The sequence below is a fragment of the Aythya marila genome (assembly GCF_965140915.1).
Source record: "Aythya marila genome assembly, chromosome: 22".
Classification (NCBI taxonomy): Eukaryota; Metazoa; Chordata; class Aves; order Anseriformes; family Anatidae; genus Aythya; species Aythya marila.
This window is the reverse complement of record NC_139063.1, coordinates 2,512,989-2,529,758: the sequence shown is the minus strand read 5'-3', so window position 1 is coordinate 2,529,758 and position 16,770 is coordinate 2,512,989. Positions and strand designations below refer to the sequence as shown.

Sequence of the window (16,770 nt, the reverse complement as noted above, 5' to 3'; positions counted from 1 at the left end):
AGGTTGTCCCGCAGGTGGGGGGGTCCCTGCCAGCCGCCCTGCAGGGATGGGGCAAAATTTGCAGGTAGAGCTCTTCCCCTGCTGGGTCGCCAGCAGGGCCAGGAGAGATGGTCCCAGGAAGGGCTGGCACACGTCAGGCTCCATAAAATGCAAAGGGCAGGCGGGAGGGGAGCACAAGGATGAAGGAAACGTGTCAGTTTTCCCCCAAACCAACGTGTCAGTGCCACCCGTGGTCTTTGTGCTCACTGATGTAAGCCGTAGCCTTTACAGATTTGTTTTGCAATGGGAGCCACTGCCCTGAGTGCAATCCAAGGACAGCAAAGCCAAACTTAGCCCCGGCAGGTTTCATCCCTGGTGTTTGTGGTAGCCCCGAGCCAAAAGGAGCTGCAGGGTCCAGGTGAGCGGCGTCACCGCCTGGTGTGTGCGGGCACTTGGGGCCAGCAGCGTGGCTCTGCCACCTCCTGCAGCCCCTGTCCTGCACACACCGGTACCAGGCCATGTCCCGTGCACATCATTCCCCTCCCTCCTGGGTTTCTGGGCCCTGCAGCCCAATTCTGCAGGGCTCCCCCCGTCCCCCTGCTCTGTTCCCGGCCCCTCGCCGCCCGCAGCAAGGGCAGGCAAGCTCTTGCATTGAAGAAGTATTCAGCACTGACACCTTTTAATTCCCCAAATGATTAACTTTCAGCGGATTAGAGCTGGGATGGCTATTTAATTAACAGACACGTCAAGCTTGCTTATGAGTCATTAAAAAAAAAAAAAAAAAAAAAAAAAGAAAAACACCCCGGTGATTGACTTGTTAATACAGAAGAAATCAATTAGGATTTTTTTTTTCCCCTCCTCTGAAGTTTTTGGCTTCAGCCAAAAGGATGGAGGAAGAAAGGATGCTGGGACTCAGCCGAGCTTTATTCTTTGCAGAGGAGATTGCAGGCACGGCTTCATACCGGGGTTTGCAGGGGCTCCCAGGAGGCAGGGGCTGCTGCGTGCCCTGGGCGCACCGAGCCGGGCACGGGGCTGGTGGTAGGGCAGGGACCCCGACACTGCCCAGCTCCGCTTGGGGCTGGGGCTGGGGTCTCTCCTTCCTCCTGTGGCCCCATCCCAAAAACTCTGCCCTGCCTATGGGGCTCTGTTTGGGTGCAGGGATGCAGACGGGGTGGGAGGGCTGGAGCTGGGCAGCAGCGGGGTGGACTCGGGGCGAGAGAGCAAGGGCAGCCCGGGGGGCTGGAGAAGGCTCTTTTCAGCTTAAAAGCTGAGATTTTTTGATTCCGGTGCCTCAAAGGGGCAGCAGACCGAATCCAGAGGCGGCAGCGGGGAGCTAATAGGAGTCATGTTGAAAACGTATCCTGCAATTTGCTGAGTTAATGATTACACCGGGAAAAAAATCACACAGCACCTGCGGGCAGGAGGCAGGGGCCGGAGCTGGGCCGGAGATTTCTGCGTGGAGGAAAAGGGAAAAGATCCTGAAATTTTGGGGGCAGAGAGGAACCAGCGGGGACCAGGAGCTGGTGGCCACGCAGGGACACGGCACCAGGGCAGGGGTTCAAGGGGCTTTAAGGGCTTTGAGTCAGCGCGAGGCGGCGGGGCTGGGTAGATGGGGGCTCCCAGGGGGTTAAATCCCCTCCCTGCAAACCGCTGCGAGCTGCTGTCTGCCAGCCTGACTTTGTGCACAGGAACTCTGATTGCTCAAATTGTAGATTGCCTCTTGACATTAATTACTATGTAAATCCAGCAGATTAACATTGTCAGATGATGAGTGGCAAGTTTCACTTGCAGCCAGTCTCCCGGCAGCTCAGCTGTTGCATAAGTTGCCATAGCAATTTTTTTTTTCCTCTTTGAAAAAAAAAAAAATGATAATAAAATAAACCAAAACAAAACAGCAACAGCCTGGCCACCGAACGCTGGCGCTTTGCAGGGCTGCACGTGCCCACGTGCCCTGATTTAATGAGAGGTCAGAGCTGGTCCTGAGCATTCCCAGGGGTGCAAAGCACCGCGAGCACCCACGGGGCTGCTCCTGGTGCCTGAATGAACGGGGTGGGGAAGATCCTGAACACTGCACAGCCCGTGGGCACGTGTCCCCGTGTGCCAGGAAGGGCAGTGGTGGTGGTGATGGTGATGATGATGACGATGGCACGGAGCCTACAGGATGATCGGGGATCCTCGTGGTGTTGAAGAGCTGTGGCTGCCCTCCTCACGGCCACTTGAGGAGGAGATTTGATTTTATCTCAGTCTCTGAACCCAAACTAAAAACAAAAAATAAGGAAAGTGAAAAAGAAAAAAAGGCTCCCTTTTCACATGAGATTAAAGATACATGAGCAGAATTGAGCAGGGCTGCTCGCTGCAGAGCGAGGCTTTGAAGGGGAGCAGCAAAGCTCACTAAATAAATTGATAAAATGCCTCAGATCTCAGGTCAGGAGCGGAGCAGGCTCCAGCTTCAAACCCCACCAAAGCCGGGGGTGCTTTGAGCCCCTCGTGCCCCTCCAGGCACCAGGACTGGGGCTGTCCTGCCCCAGGGCATCGGGGCTGTGCCGTACCCAAGCTGCTGCTCTTGTCCCGGGCTAAATCCTGCTGAGCCCCCCCTGCACCTTGCACTGACCCCAAATTAAACACGGGGCTGCCCACGGGGGTCCCCTGAGTGAGCTCAGCACCAGGTGCCCAGCCCCATCTCCTGGGCTCCCATACGGCCCCAGCTCCCGCAGGGCTGCAGGGATATCGGGATCCCGTTAAATATCGGGATCTCGTTAACACCAGCCAATCCATTAGCTCTAATTACCGCTCCTGTTGAGGAGAGGCGCCCTCGTTAGAGCTGCCTGATGCTCAGGAGGCAGGAGGGGAGGCCGGGGCTCTCCAGCCACCCCTGGCCCTGCTCGGCACCACGATGTGGGGCTCAGCAATGTGGGGCCTGTCCTCCAGCCCCACACCCATGGGGCTGTGCTGATCCCACAACCAGCACACCCCCAGAGGGATGTCACACCTGAGAGGTTGTTCTCTGCATTTCAGAGGCCAGGGCACGCCTCGCATCTACACCGCACATCCAAAAATCCCAGACGTGCTGCCCCGGCTTCCTTCTAGTGACAGCTGAGCAATGACATCTGTATCATCACAGAGGAGAAACAAATTCCTCCTTGCCCCCAGAGAAGGCTGATTATTTTACTGGCAAGCCACATTAAAAAATGCCTGGTGACACAAAGCGACAGTAATGTCGGGAAATGGCAGCGCGGCGCCTCCAGAGAGCCCTGTGCTGTCACCCTGATTAAATGCCTGCCACTCCCCCTGCATCCAGCGCCCATCAGCATCCACGCTGAGCCAGGGCTTTCCAAAGCAGAGAGATCCCAAAACTGGCCCTGCTGTCCTACAGACCTGTCCCAAAGGGGACCACGGCAGGGAGATGTCCCGCAGCGATGCAGAGGAAGGCAGCTTGCAGGGTGGGATGTAAACGTGCCAAGTGGTGTAGGTTTGACTTTCCATTTCTCATTTCCAACTTCCATGGGGATGCCTGGACCTCGCTCTGCGCTCCCAGGAGCTCCAAACGTGCCCACAGCATCCTTGGTGCCAGGAGCAGGAGCCCCAGCCGTGCCTCCCCAGCACCACAGCATCCCCCAAGTACCAGCGTGTGCCTCCTGCTGCCATCACCTGTGAGTGCCTGCTGGGCAGGAATTTTGGCAAACCAGCAGCAGCAAGAGGCAGGGATTAACATTTTAATTCGGGGCTTTTCCTGCAAGCACTGGCATTGCCCCGAATCGCTCCCACCCCGTGCTGTCCCCTCGGCTCCCCGGCGTGGCGGTCACCGCAGGCGGCAGCCGCCTCAAACGTGGGCTCCCCGGGAGCACGTTAAAGTAGGATGCCAGCCATTAAGGGCTCGTTAATATTTATGAAATAATTAATAGATGCACCCACGTTCTTTAATAACTCCTTGAAAGCCGTGCGAGGAACCGCAGTCTGCTCAGCGGAGGCAGCCGCGCTCCGCAGCCCGGCAGATCAGAGCACGGAGGGGCCGTTAATTATGCATTAAACACACACGTCTGCGTTACACAAAGTTAGGGAAAATAAAGACTTTTAATTTAAGGAATTATGAGGCACGTTCTGCTACCTGGAGGCTGCTTTTAAAGCGAACGCTGCTTCGGCAGCTTGTCTCTGAGGGAGATGTTCAGGCAGGGAGCGCGCAAGCCCCGAAGCGGTGTGGATTTCCCTCTTTTTTGGGGATTTGGTGCCACCGAGGCAGGGTGGGGATGGCACCAGGGCTCCCTGCTGCCGGCTGTGCACTCACACTGGCACACACGTACACGTGCATGGGCTGCCCAGGGGGTGGCACCCACTTGGGACCTCCAAAATTTGGCCCTGGAGCCCTTCCCGAAAGTGAGCGGCGCGGTGCTGGGGCTGCTTCCACCCGACCAGCGAGCTGGGTTTTCAATTTTCTGAAAGATTATGTTTTCATCCTAAAAGATGTTGTCTCTTGCTTTTTGACCTGAATATACTGAAAGATAATAGAAAGCAGATGAAATATATATCTGTGTTAATCCTCCGCAGAGAGAGCTTCGGGCGGCTCCCAGGTGCTGCAGCAGGATGGATCCGGCGCGCTCGGATGGCAACCTTTATCTGGGTCACTTCCACCCCGATTTAATAGGATTAAGCGCCCTGTGATCCCACACGTCCCCAGGCAGGGATGAAACCAAAGGTCTGGACAGACAGACAGACGTCGTGTGGCCAGGACATGCAGGGGGGTCGCTGCTTTCCCCCGCCAGGGTCCCAGATCCAAGCGGGGTCTGGCAGCGCGCAGCAGCCGCCTCCTTCAGCACCCGTGAGAGGAAGAAATGGGATTGAGAGGAGGCAAATGGAGTTCCCCGGAATGGATGTACATTTTCATTATACTTATACGCTGAGTAATTGGTGGTAATACAAGAGAGATGGGCAGTATCATTACAGACCAGGCTGTGCTGGAGATGTATTATCATCATCTGTCATTATCCGGGCTTCCTTGTGGCTGCTAAACTTGTAGAACATGATTTTAATAACCCTGGAAGGCAAGAATCATTTTTCTTTTGTCACTTAACAACTTGGCCTCATTCACTGATACCTTTAAATATGAAGGGGGGGATTAATTTCTAGAGGAGGAAATGCAGACCTGGGTGTTTTCTCCTCTCCTCATGCGCAGAGGTGCCCCGGCCAAGCCTGGCAGCTTTCAAGGAAACTGCAGGAGATGGAGGGGGGACTGCGGCGAGCTGGGGGGGCACAGAGCAGTGGGGTGCCACGTATGGACCCCCCAAGCATCCTGCTGAGAAACACAGAGCAAAGCACCAGCACCAGCAGTGCTGCTCCGGGTTGGAGAGGCTGCTGGAAAGCAAAGCATCCCTTTTAGTTTTTTTTTAGGGATCCTTCTTTAGGGATTTTTTAGAGATCCATTTTTAGGGATTTTTTAGGGATCCCTTTTTAGGGATTTTTCAGGGATCCCTATTTACAGATTCTTTAGGGATCCCTTTTTAGGGATTTTTAGGCATCCATTTTTAGGGATTTTTTAGGGATCGGCCAAGGCTGGTGCAGAGCCTCGGTGGGTGCCCAGCGCATCCCCATCCGTGCCTCGGAGTCCTGCTGGCCCCAGGGAGCTGCTCCCTTCCAGCCCAGCACCAGCAGCACCCATCACGTGGCCGTGGTGACAGCGGTGGCAGGAGGTGACCGGTGGCTGGCGCAGACGCTGGCCGGGTTAGCGAGCTGGAGGGGGTTTCATTCGTCGCTTCCCTTAGCTGTGGAAAAAGCCAGCAGCAGGAGACGGACAAATCAAATTACAAGGCAGCTAATGAAAATAATGGGGAATAAAGTACTTCTGGAGGCTGCTTGGTTGGATTCCCATTTCCGTGTGTCACTGGATTTAAATCGGGGATGTTTATAGCCCTCCAGAAGCTGTCGTTTAATTGCCCTTTGTGATTAGCACGAGGCAATGGGCCGTGGGTTTCCTGCTCCCGCGGACGCGGGCACTGGGCGGCCGCAGCAGGAGCTGGGGGCTCCGATCCTGGTCCCGGTGCTGGATGCTGGGCACCAGCTGGGTCCCAGCCTCCTTCCCACCCCTACCCCGGGCACGCTGCTGGGGGCTGCACCATCAGCAGCACGGTCAGACCCAGCCAAAAATTGGGTGTTTTGGGATCTCCTGGGCAGCCGCTGCCCCGTTTCCATGTCAGCCACTTGCCTGGGCTAACGACCTGGCTCCGCGGCTATTGGCTGTGAGTAAATAATCTCCAGATGTATTTTTCTCCCGATAAAAGCCGATTTTTCTTTTTTTTTTTTTTTTTTTTTTTTTTTTGTCGTTCTATTATTGTCAGGGGTGTTTATTAGAGCAGAAAAACGACAGCGCCGTGCTCGCAGCCCCAGTGCCGGGAAGCGCCGCGGGCGGCGGGTCCCAGATGTGCCCCGGGGGCCAGGGGGAGATGGGGGACACGGGGGGGGCAGACGTCCCCTGCCCTGATGGCTCCCCAGGGAGGGTTTTTCCTGCAATGGAGAAGGGAGGAGAGGCTCCCTTCTTGCAGGGAAAAGGAGTGGGGATTTCCAGGGGGATGGGGAAGGGGCTCAGCCACCGGGCAGGGGACGTTCCTCTGCCACCTGGGCATCAGACCCAGAAATTTAGGGACACACTTTTTATATTCCCTCGCCCTGCAGCCCAGAGGTACTCCAGGAGCTTGCCTGTCCCTGGGCATCACCCCCTGCTCCCGGCCCCCCCATGAACACACGGACACCCCCCTGGCACCCTTTCCCCGTGCTCCAGCTCCTCCACATCCTTCTGGCATCTGGCAGATTAAGGAAGAAGGATGGCAGGCGGCCCCGCCGCCCCGTCCTCCCCCCTCCCCGTGCCCACCAGGGACTGCCCGGATCCCGGCAACATGGAAAATTAATAGTCCTGCCTCATTAATTACAGTAATGTGTCAGGAGCCTTGTTCAAGGTCAGCCTCCCGGACCCCCGCGCAATCAATTCGCTCCCAATTTGCATTCGTGTGGCTGGTGAGGAACCGGGGAGCAGAGGCAGAAGGCGGCCACGGCGCAGGGGACGGGGAGCAGAGCCCCCCAGCACCGCGGGGCTCAGCCCCACAGGGGTCCGGGTGCCTCGGGACCCCCCCCGTACGGCCACCGCTGCCACCAGCAGCCACGGGGTGACCTCAGGAGCTGTCACCACGGCCCGGAGCGGAGCCGTGTCTGAGTCACGCTACAATTTCCGTCGTTGGAAGGGGCTGGAGGTAATCTGAGCGTTTTGCAAATAGCACGGCGTGTTGAGAAACGATGTGTTCCTCGCCCGGAGATGTTCAAAGCGCTGGGGACAGGGACATGGGGACAGGCAGTGTCCCCGTCTGAAAGGCCAGCGGGGATCCAGCCTGATGCAAATCACTGCAGGAAGGTGTTTGCACCCCAAAGCCGGAGTAAAGCCATCCCTTAACCCATGCAGGAGGGGTCGTTAGCACGGCTAATTACACAAATTGATCAGAATTGGGGAAAAGGTTGTGTGGGGAAACTGAGGCAGGGGCAGGGGAGCGGCTGAGGCCCTGCCTGTGCCCACAGCCCCCAGGGGAGGGTCCCCGAACCCCCAGGACCCTGCAGCGAGGCTCAGCTGGGGCCCCTGCAGGGCTGAGAGCCGGGGTTTGTTTGAATTAATCACACCAGGCTGCAATTAAGCAGCTCCACTGATCCATTAGAGGCTGCACCAGCTCTGCACTCAGCTCTCGCATCTCGCACGGCTGGCAGTGCTTTATTTTTCCAGGGAACGCGAAGAAGAAAGAAGAAATCTCTTTAGGGAGGCCGGTTCTTGCTGACAGCTGAGCCGACGCAGCCGGGTAACGTCCTTTACTTTGCCTAATGGCAGTGATCCACCCGGCAGGGATTTAATTAGAGAGAGGGGCTGATGAAATGCCCGAGGGACGGATGGGGCTGGGCTCGGGGCTGCCCCTGTGCCCCTGCCCCATGCACACTGCTGGCCCCACCGCCCCGTGCCGTGCTTGGAGCCCATCAGCAGTGCCTGGATCCTTCATTTTCCACCACCTCCAGCACCGCAGGTGGTGCCCAGGGTGGCTCCAGGCAGTGCCACCAGCCCTCGGTGGCCATGGGGACGTCACGGCACCGCTCATCCTCCTGTCCCACCCCCGGGACGGGGTCCGTGGGCTTGTGAGAGTGACTCAGAGCCGGAGGGGAACTGAGAGAGCTGCCATGGGGACACATCACCCCCTTCCACCCATCCCGCGTCGAGCCCTCTCCCTGCAGAACAGGGGGACAAAAGAGCCCTGCGGGCAGGCACCCAGGGGTGCTCAGCCCCACGGACACCTGTGGGGACACCCAGCCGTGGCCCCGTGCCCAGCAGCTTGTTTTTGCCCGGTTTTGTGTTTACAGCTTTCGCCATCCCTTGCCGGTTCCCACGGAGATGCCCACGTCGCCATAGCTACCGGCACCAATATTCCTGCTCTCGGCAGTAAACAGCCTGCAAAGAAGATTTCCGTGGTCAAATGCTGGGGGTTGCTACACCCGAGGGGAATGTTGCAAGGTTCCCCCCTCCTGCCCCACTGTGGGAAACGGCCCCCGTGGGGCTTCACTGGGATGGGGACGGAGCCCCCGAGCATCCGGCCCCAGGGGGGTGCCCACGTCTGGGTGCCCACCAAGAAGCTCGGTTGGGTTTTCCCCTCTTTGTTGAGCTTTTTGGTTGAAATCTTGTCCGAGGGGCTGGAGATTGGGAGCTGGGAGGGGGGGATTCAGGGAACAGCCCCATGCTGGAGTCGGGGGTCTGCAAAGTGCGACGGCCACAGCCTGGAGAGCTCCATCCCAGCTCCAAGTGAGGTGCTGTGGGTGCGCCCCCCACCCCGTCCCTCTGCATTTTGGGGAATATCAGCGTGGGGTGGGGAAGGGGGTCACGATCCCACGGCCCCACAGCCAGCAGCCTCGGCCCCACGGTCGGGCTGTTTGCAGCAGGGGTTGCGTGAGCGCCGAGCGAGGCGGCACTGACGGCAAAACGCGTGCTCCGAATCCCGTAGTAAACACCCGTTTGCACAACAGCCACAGCCACCGTTGCGAAGGCCGTGGTGCGTGGCGGGTTGGGCAATCCCCTGTTTACCCCACGGGACGCGGGTTTCCCCGGGGAGCCGATGGCTCCCTGCCTCTGGTGGCACTGCCCGCAGAGCCACCGGGCAGCCGGGTGCCACCCAGGGCAAGGTGCGGCTGGAAAACCCCGCTCCAGCACCCCCAAAACCGTGTCCCCGTCCGTTCCCCCACGCCGTGTCCCTCTCCGCAGCCCCAGCTTGGAGATGGTGGTGCTGGAGCGGGGAGGGTGGGGAGGCCGGGTGCTGCTCCCCGGCGCTGGATGCGTGCGTGCCGCCGGGCTCTTTCCTTCCTGCAGCGAGCGAGGCAGCCCAGCCTTCAGGGAAGTGTTTTGCAATCACCTTCTTCAGAGAGTCGCAGCAATTAACGGCGCTGGTTTTGAGGAACTAACGGGGAAAGCAGCATGTTGGCAAACGGGCTGAGCGCAGGGAGCCGGAGGCCGGCGCTGGGAGCGGGCGGTGACGGCGACCGAACGGAGAGGTAGGGATGGGGCACAGGGAGCTGGGGTCCCCTCGGCCACGGGTGGCTCTGCCGGCCCCTGTTTGGCACAGCCACATGTGCCAGGGGGTTGTGGTGCCCCGGGCTGGCTGCTTTCCTTCCGCCCACGCAGGACATCGGAGTGAGGGGAGAGGAGCTGAGAGCACTCGGAGCCGGGTGCTGGGATGGGGCAGGTGCCCAGCGCCAGGGGGATGAGGCTGGGACAGGGCACGGGGAGAGCTGGCAGCGGGACCCCTCCCAGCACAGCCATGGGATGCAGCGCCAGAAGTGCAGGGAGAGGGTGCAGGCAGCACCCCGAGGCCCTGCAGGCTCGGCCAGCCCTGCTGCGTCGCCGTCATTCATTCGTTTCCCTGTCTGAGCTTATCTCTGCTGCCTGAAACCCCGGCTCTAACCCCTGCTCAAACCACAAATCTCTCCCCAGCAGGGGCTGAAGACACCCGATACAAGCCCAGCCCGTGGTGCAGCGAAGTACAGGGCGTTTGTGCCCCGGAGAGCCGGCACCGAGACCTGGTGAGCGGGGTCTGCCGGGGGGGAGATCCAAAGGGACTCCTACAGCCCGGGCACGGACCTGTCAGTGCTGCAGGGGGGCAGCTGCGGGTGATGCCAAAGGGACATCGTCGTCCAGGAAAAATCCCCGGCCATCACGGGCTCCTCTATCCCTCCGAGCCCCTTCTCAACTCGCTGCATCTCCATTCCAGGTGATGCCAAAGCCACGGAGCAGACCATGGCCAGGCGCGGTGTGGGGACGCCCTTGCTGCTGCTGCGGCTCTCCCTGCTCCTGCTCCTCCGCCTGGGCGGTGAGTGGGGACCCGGCCCCGTGCCCCCAAAGTCCCCAAGGCACCCAGTGCCCATCCCACCAGCTGGGAGTGTGCTGGGGACAGGAGCACCGGCAGGATGGGGCCCGGCACGGCTGTGAAAGGCTTGCCCAACGCCCAGCTCTTCCCCTCCGGCGGCTGCGGGGCCCCTCTCAGGAAAGGAGCCCTGCTCCTGCCCTGCCTTGGTGCCGGGGGGGCTGAGATGGTTTTGTCACGGCCGTGCCCGCTCTCCTTTCCTGCAGGGACCCTCGGCTGTGCCTCGGTGGAGGTGGGCTCGCCCGTGGTGCCGCTGGGCTCGGCCGTCACGGCGTCGTGCAGCGTGCGCAGCAGGCTGTGCCGCGGGCTGCAGGGCGGGCGGGCACGGATCTCCTGGATGCTGGACAACGAGACGGTGGCCGGGAGCCAGGGCTGCGGCGCGGGGGACACCGAGGTGTCCAACCTGACCCTGCCCCAGTTCAACCGCACGCAGGCCAAGCTGTGGTGCTGGGTGGAGTGGAACGGGACCAAGCAGCGGGTCGGCCTGGCCGAGATCCGGGCGGGCTGTAAGTCCACCACGCAGGCGTCTCCCCCCGAGGCACCGCCGTCCCTGTGTGCTCCCCACAAGGTGGCCGAGGCTTCTCCAGACCCAAAACAGGGCGTTTTACCCAGCTCCTCTCCTGGCTGCTCTCTCCTAGACCCCCCTGCCAAGCCCTCCAACCTCAGCTGCCTGCTCAACCTCAGTGACTACGGGCTGACGTGCCGCTGGCAGCCAGGAGCCGACAGCCACCTCCCCACCAGCGTGGTGCTCAAATGCTCCACGTAAGCCCTGCCGGGGGACACCATCCCCATCCCTTCCCTTCAGCTGCGTATCCCAACCCTCTCCCCACCAACCCAGCCCGTCCTCTGCCCCCTGAGCCCACCCGTCTCCCCCCCGCAGGAGCAGAGCCCTGGCGGTGACGGGCTGCACCCCTCAAGGTGGCCGCAGCCACTGCACGGTGCCGCGGCGCCTGCTGCAGCTGTACGGGCAGATGGAGATCTGGGTGGCCGCCTCCAACGCCTTGGGCACGGCCGAATCCGAGCGCCTCCGCCTCGACCCCATGGACGTCGGTGAGTGACGGCCGCCGCCGGCCTCCCCGCGCACAAACGAGGGCCCGGGGAGACTAATTATCGGTGAGGGAGGGATATTAGAGCGCCGTTAGAGCGTGTCAGGCTCCCGGGTCGTATTTTACAGGCAGGTTGCCCTGATAAATGGCTTGCTGAGATGAATAGGTGCCAGCGCCGCGTTTCAGAGCTGTGCGGCGCGCGCCGGCGGGTTACAAGCCATCGGTTGACCCGCTGCACTCTACAACTCTCTCCAGCAATTGATTCCCCATTTATTCAGGAGCTCCATTAATAATGCATTCGGCTCCCATCAACTATTTATAACAGGAACCTGCCCAGACACCGCGAGGCGTCCTGCTGGGGACGGGCTGCCAGCCAACCAGCCCAGCCACCCCGCTCGGACTGGGTCCTCGCCCCCACAGGGACACGGACCTGCTGCCTTCCTGGGCTGTGCACCGATCCTGCACCCATCGGGGTGTTTCTCTCCCCCGTAGGAGTTAGCCCAGCCTGTGGTGTAAATCAGCTCTGGCCCCGTTTTCCTGAGCATCATCCCCATGTCCTAGTGTGGGGTGGGCATAGCCAGTGGAAATGGGGCAGCCCCTGCCCGCCATGGGGCCAGCTGCAAATCTTTTGGTTCCTAAAGAAAAAGATGCATTTCCCCAGGCTCTCCCCGTGTGCTGCAGGTTGCTTGCACCTCGTTGCTCTCCAGCTCCTGCCCCTTCTCGCAAAGTCTTGCCCAAAACATTTTGGGGAGGCTCCTCCCCTGCCCCCCAACCCCGAGCTCAGCACCCAGCCCCACTGGGGTTCGAGGCGTTGATAACAGCCCCATACCAGGATGTGGCCCCGGCACAGCCCCTCGGATGCCCCCAGCTCCCCCCATTTCTCCCTGCAGCCCAGCTGGAGCCCCCGGCCCTGCGGAGCATCCAGTCCGTGCCCCCCCAGACCGACTGCGTCACCCTGGCCTGGGCGGTGGCACCGAGCAGCGCGCACATGGAGCTGTGGTGTGAGCTGCGCTACCGGCCCCCCGAGGACCCCAACTGGGTGCTGGTGAGTGCTGCTGGGGGCTGCAGGGCACCGGGGACTGCAGGAACCAGGGCGTCCCCCCTGCTCCGAGCTCAGCCAGGTTTTGTGCCCTGCTTTCTGCACCCTTGGGCACATCCAGGGGCAGGTTGCAGCCCCCAGGTCCCTCCCAGGAGGGATGCAGCAGCAGCATTTTGCCTGCGGTGCCATCGTAGTGGCTCCCTGCCTTCAAAACCCCAGGGTAGTGTTATGGGGTCAGAACCTGAGCCTGGTCCTGATCCCAACCAGAGCAGCTCCCTCTTTTCCCCTCTTTGGAGGGGGAAGATGGTGATGGGACGCGTGCCGTGACCAGGGAAGAGGAGCGCAGGGTGCCCCTCATCCCCACACCAGCACACAGCTCCCGGGGCCATACCCCACAGCTGGATGGGGTTTGGAGGCAGGAGCTGACCCCGCTCTGGCTGCCCCCAGGTCACCGGCATCATCGGCCAGGCCGGCACGGCGCAGTGCTGCGGGCTGCTCTTCGGGACCCCGTACCTCTTCCAGATGCGCTGCCGGCGGCACTCGGCACGCGGCCACTGGAGCGAGTGGAGCGCGGCCAGGAACCACACCACCCACGAGAAAGGTGGGCACAGAGAGGTCCGGGGGGGGCCCTGCACACCCCCTGAGCAGCGTGGCTGCAAGGACACCGCCACGCTCTCCCCTGTTTCACTACAGCCCCCACGGGGAAGCTGGACGCATGGTGGAGCACGCGGCCGGACCCGGTGGGCAGGAGGCTGGAGGTGCAGCTGCGGTGGAAGGTGAGCGCGTGTGGGGAGTGTGGGGTGTTGCCTTCGGGGCCGAGCACCCCCTGTAAGCCCCGTGGGGAGCACAGGGCATTGCCTTCGGGACCTAGCACCATCCCTTGTAAGCCCCCATCTGCGCCCAGGCCCCGCGGCAACGGGAGGCAAACGGGCGTTTGCTGGGGTACCGCGTGGCTCTGGGGCCCAGGAGGAGAGGCCGGGAGCCCCCGACTGTCTGCAACACCTCTGACACCCACTGCGACTTCACCGCCCCGGCGGGGACCAGGAGGGTTTACCTCTCAGCCTACAACGCCGCCGGCGAGTCGGCAGCGACCGAGGTCGTGCTCCTGGAGAGGAAAGGTGAGGGTCTGAAAGAGCACCTCTCGTGGGCTGAAAGCTTCCCCCCTCGTAGGGGTTTGGGTGGCGTTTTTAACGTGGCTGCAGCCCCCAGGGAGGGTGAGCACCCGCGGGGCTCCCAAAGGGGCTCCCCACGATGCTCCCAGGCAGCGCGCGGGGGCACGGGGGGCTCTCGGCTGCAGGGAGCAGGGCTGGGCTGCTCCCCTCTGCCCTCAGCCCCGTGGCTGTCCCCACGCAGGTCAGCCCCTGGCTGGGCTCCGGGCCGTACCCGCAGGTGAACGAAGCCTCTGGGTGCACTGGGAGGCACCCAGGGCCCCGGTGGCCGCCTATGTGCTGGAGTGGCAGCGGGTGGCCTCGGAGCCCAGCCACTGCAGCGCCTGCTGGCAGATGGAGCGCGATGGGGCCGCCACCTCTGCCCTCATCCAGGGTAAGCAGGGGGTTTTGGGGAGGTTTCAGGGGGGTCCCAAGCAGCTCTGCAGGGTTTTGTGCCCTAGGGTCTCTCCTGGGGCTCCCAGCAGCAACCCCTGCCCCGAGCCCACGCCACACGCTCCCTCCCTGCTCTCCATCGGCTCCCCGGGGGCTGGCATGACCGGGGGGGCTCAGCAGCCAGGACCCCCAGCCTGAAGCCCCCCTCTGCTCTCCGTTGCAGGCGGCATCGAGCCCTTCCAGCGCTACAACATCTCGGTGTGCCCCCTCTACAAGGACGCCGTCGGGACGCCCGCCCACACAGCAGCCTACTCCAGGCAGAAGGGTGCGTGTGCTGCCCACACCTCCCCTCGGGGCCCATCTTGGTCCCCGCATGCCCCAAATTTAGGGGCTGTGCAGAAGATCTCAGCCCACCGGGCTGGGATTTGGCTTGCTGTGGCTGCACAGAGCCCCCCGGGGCACAGAGGCAGCAGCTCAGTGCCGTGCTCAGCCGCTCGTCCCGCTCCCTTCCAGCACCATCCCACGCCCCGAAGCTGCACCTGAAGAGCATCAGCAAGGCCCACGCGGAGCTCTGCTGGGACCCGGTGGCCGTTGAGCTGCAGAACGGCTTCATCACCAACTACACCATCTTCTGGGCCAACAGCACCGCCGAGGTGGCCAGTGAGTCCCGGCCCCGCGCCCTGCCCCTCCTCGGCTGTGCCGTGCAGGGCGTCAGCAGCCCCGGGCCCTGCTCAGATGGATCTGGACCCATGGCTATTTAATCAACCTGTTTTAGTGGGAGCTGTCCCTGCACATGGCATTGGGGTTGGAACTGGGTGGGCTTTAAGGTCCCTTCCAACCCAAACCCTCCCATGATTTTATGATTGTGCCCATCCACTCTGCCGGGCAGCCCTCGGTCAGGCTGTGCAGGGCATGGCCCAGCCCTTCCAGCAGCCCCCGTGCCTCCGCAGGTGCCGTTGTGAATTCCTCCTTCAATTCCTTCATCATCCGGGACCTGAAGCCATCAACCCTCTACAAAGTGCACATCATGGCCTCCACGGTCGGCGGCAGCACCAACGGCACCAGCCTCACCCTGGTGACCATGGTGCTGGGTGAGCATGGACGTGAGGGGCTTTGGGGACGCTGGAGGGGTGTGAGGGGACCCACCGGTGCCAGCTCCTGCCCCAAAATTGCCCCACCGCTGTCCCCACCAGTCTGCAAGGTGCACTTCTTGCCGTGACCCCATCCCCTGCTTTCCAGATGACATCGAGATCCAGATCCTCTTCCTGACCCTGGGGCTGATCTTCGTCCTGCTCACAGCCCTGCTGATCTGCTTCCAGAAGAACGGGAGGTGAGCACCGAGAGCCCCGCTGTGGGGTCGGGACCAGGCTCTGTATGTGGCTGGAGCTGCCCTCGTCCCCGGAGGGGCTGAAGGCAGGGAGGGGGCAGCTCCATCCTGATGGCTCCAGCCCCACAGCAGCCATGTCCTGGGCACCGCGCTGACCCCCTCGTTGTGTCACCCCCAGGGTAAAGCAGCAGTTCTGGCCCAGCGTCCCCGACCCGGCCAACAGCAGCCTGGGCAAGTGGGTGCCAGCAGAGCTGCAGCAGGTGAGACCTCTGGGGCCTCCCCTGCACGATGCTGGGAGGGGGACACACAAAAGGGGACCCTACAAACATGGCAGTGCCATCAACACGCTGTTCTTCCAGGAGCCTCCCCAAGTGCCCAGTGCGAAGGAGCCCGGCCTGGCGACCATTTCTACCGTCACGGTGCTGGAAAGAGCAGCAGGGAAGCAGGCACCCGTTTGGGGCAAGGATCCCCCTGCAGAGACCGCCATTGCCTTCCCCGGGGTGCCACAGCCCTACGTGCAGCAGGACAGCCCCAGCAGGGCCACGGGGCCGGGCACCGGCTCCTACGGGAGCGGTGAGACCGTGCAGTACGCGCAGGTGGCAGGGGACGGCTACAAGGGCCAGCAGCACGTCCCATGTCGCCTCTACCTCCGCTCCAGCTCCACGCAGCCCCTGCTTTTCGACCGCAGCCCCAGCCCCAAGCCCTACGAGAACCTGTGGTTCCACGGGGCCGCCCCCAGCCATGGCTGCCGGGGGGCCGGGGGCTTCTTGGAGGAGGCTCTCATTGACTTCCCCCTGCTGCAGGGCCTGCAGATCAGTGGGGCCGAGGAGCTCCACGACTTCCAGCGGTGTTAACGGCGCCATCCCATTATGGGACTAAAGACCCCGGACCAAACCCCACTCCGTGATCCCCTTCTGTGCCCCCCAAGCTGGGCATGGAGCCTCCCTTCTGTTGTCCTTGAAGAGCCTACAGCCCCTAGGGGTGCTCTGTGGGGACCCTGGGCTTGTTCCTTTTGCTTTCCCATCCCCTTTTGCTTTCCCATCCCTTTTCTTCTCTGATCCCTTTTGCTCTCCCATCCCCTTTGCCCTCTCCTCCTGTCCCCCATGTCCCCCCAAGCTGGGCACGGAGCCCCCCTCCTGCTGTCCCCCAAAGCCCTGCAGCCCCAAGGGGTGCTCTGTGGGGACCGTGGGCCTGTCCCTTTTGCTTTCCCACCCCCTTCACCCTCCTGTCCTCTTTATTTTCCCCCTCTGCCCCTGTCCCCCCCACGACCCCACAGCCTGGCTGTGAGGTGCAGCCTCCCTGCAGAGCAGCCCTAACCGGGGGGCTCCCAGTGCTGCGTCTCCACCTCCCCTTATAACAACAACCCCAATAAAGAGGGATCAGCCCGGGGTAGGGGCCCATTTTTGGGGATTTTTTG

General features: G+C 61.8%; 1 protein-coding gene across 1 annotated transcript; it reads left to right on the top strand.

The window, feature by feature from the left end:
• Positions 1 to 9,129: 9,129 nt before the first annotated feature.
• CSF3R (colony stimulating factor 3 receptor) lies at positions 9,130 to 16,661 on the top strand. Its single transcript, XM_082777394.1, has 17 exons — positions 9,130 to 9,531; positions 9,971 to 10,059; positions 10,248 to 10,346; positions 10,607 to 10,906; positions 11,039 to 11,162; positions 11,281 to 11,450; positions 12,337 to 12,491; positions 12,933 to 13,086; positions 13,179 to 13,261; positions 13,390 to 13,603; positions 13,839 to 14,027; positions 14,250 to 14,351; positions 14,540 to 14,686; positions 14,977 to 15,117; positions 15,266 to 15,356; positions 15,532 to 15,613; positions 15,713 to 16,661. Exons 3-17 carry the CDS (start codon positions 10,274 to 10,276, stop codon positions 16,205 to 16,207), a joined length of 2,520 nt encoding a protein of 839 aa, XP_082633520.1. The 5' UTR covers positions 9,130 to 9,531; positions 9,971 to 10,059; positions 10,248 to 10,273; the 3' UTR covers positions 16,208 to 16,661.
• Positions 16,662 to 16,770: the final 109 nt, after the last annotated feature.

Bases quoted from the DNA above. Each gene is read 5' to 3' on its own strand.
- CSF3R (XM_082777394.1), top strand. From the start codon at position 10,274: ATGGCCAGGCGCGGTGTGGGGACGCCCTTGCTGCTGCTGCGGCTCTCC. The intron at 13,262-13,389 runs GTGAGCGCGTGT...ATCTGCGCCCAG, and splicing joins AGGTGCAGCTGCGGTGGAAG to GCCCCGCGGCAACGGGAGGC. The intron at 15,614-15,712 runs GTGAGACCTCTG...CTGTTCTTCCAG, and splicing joins TGCCAGCAGAGCTGCAGCAG to GAGCCTCCCCAAGTGCCCAG.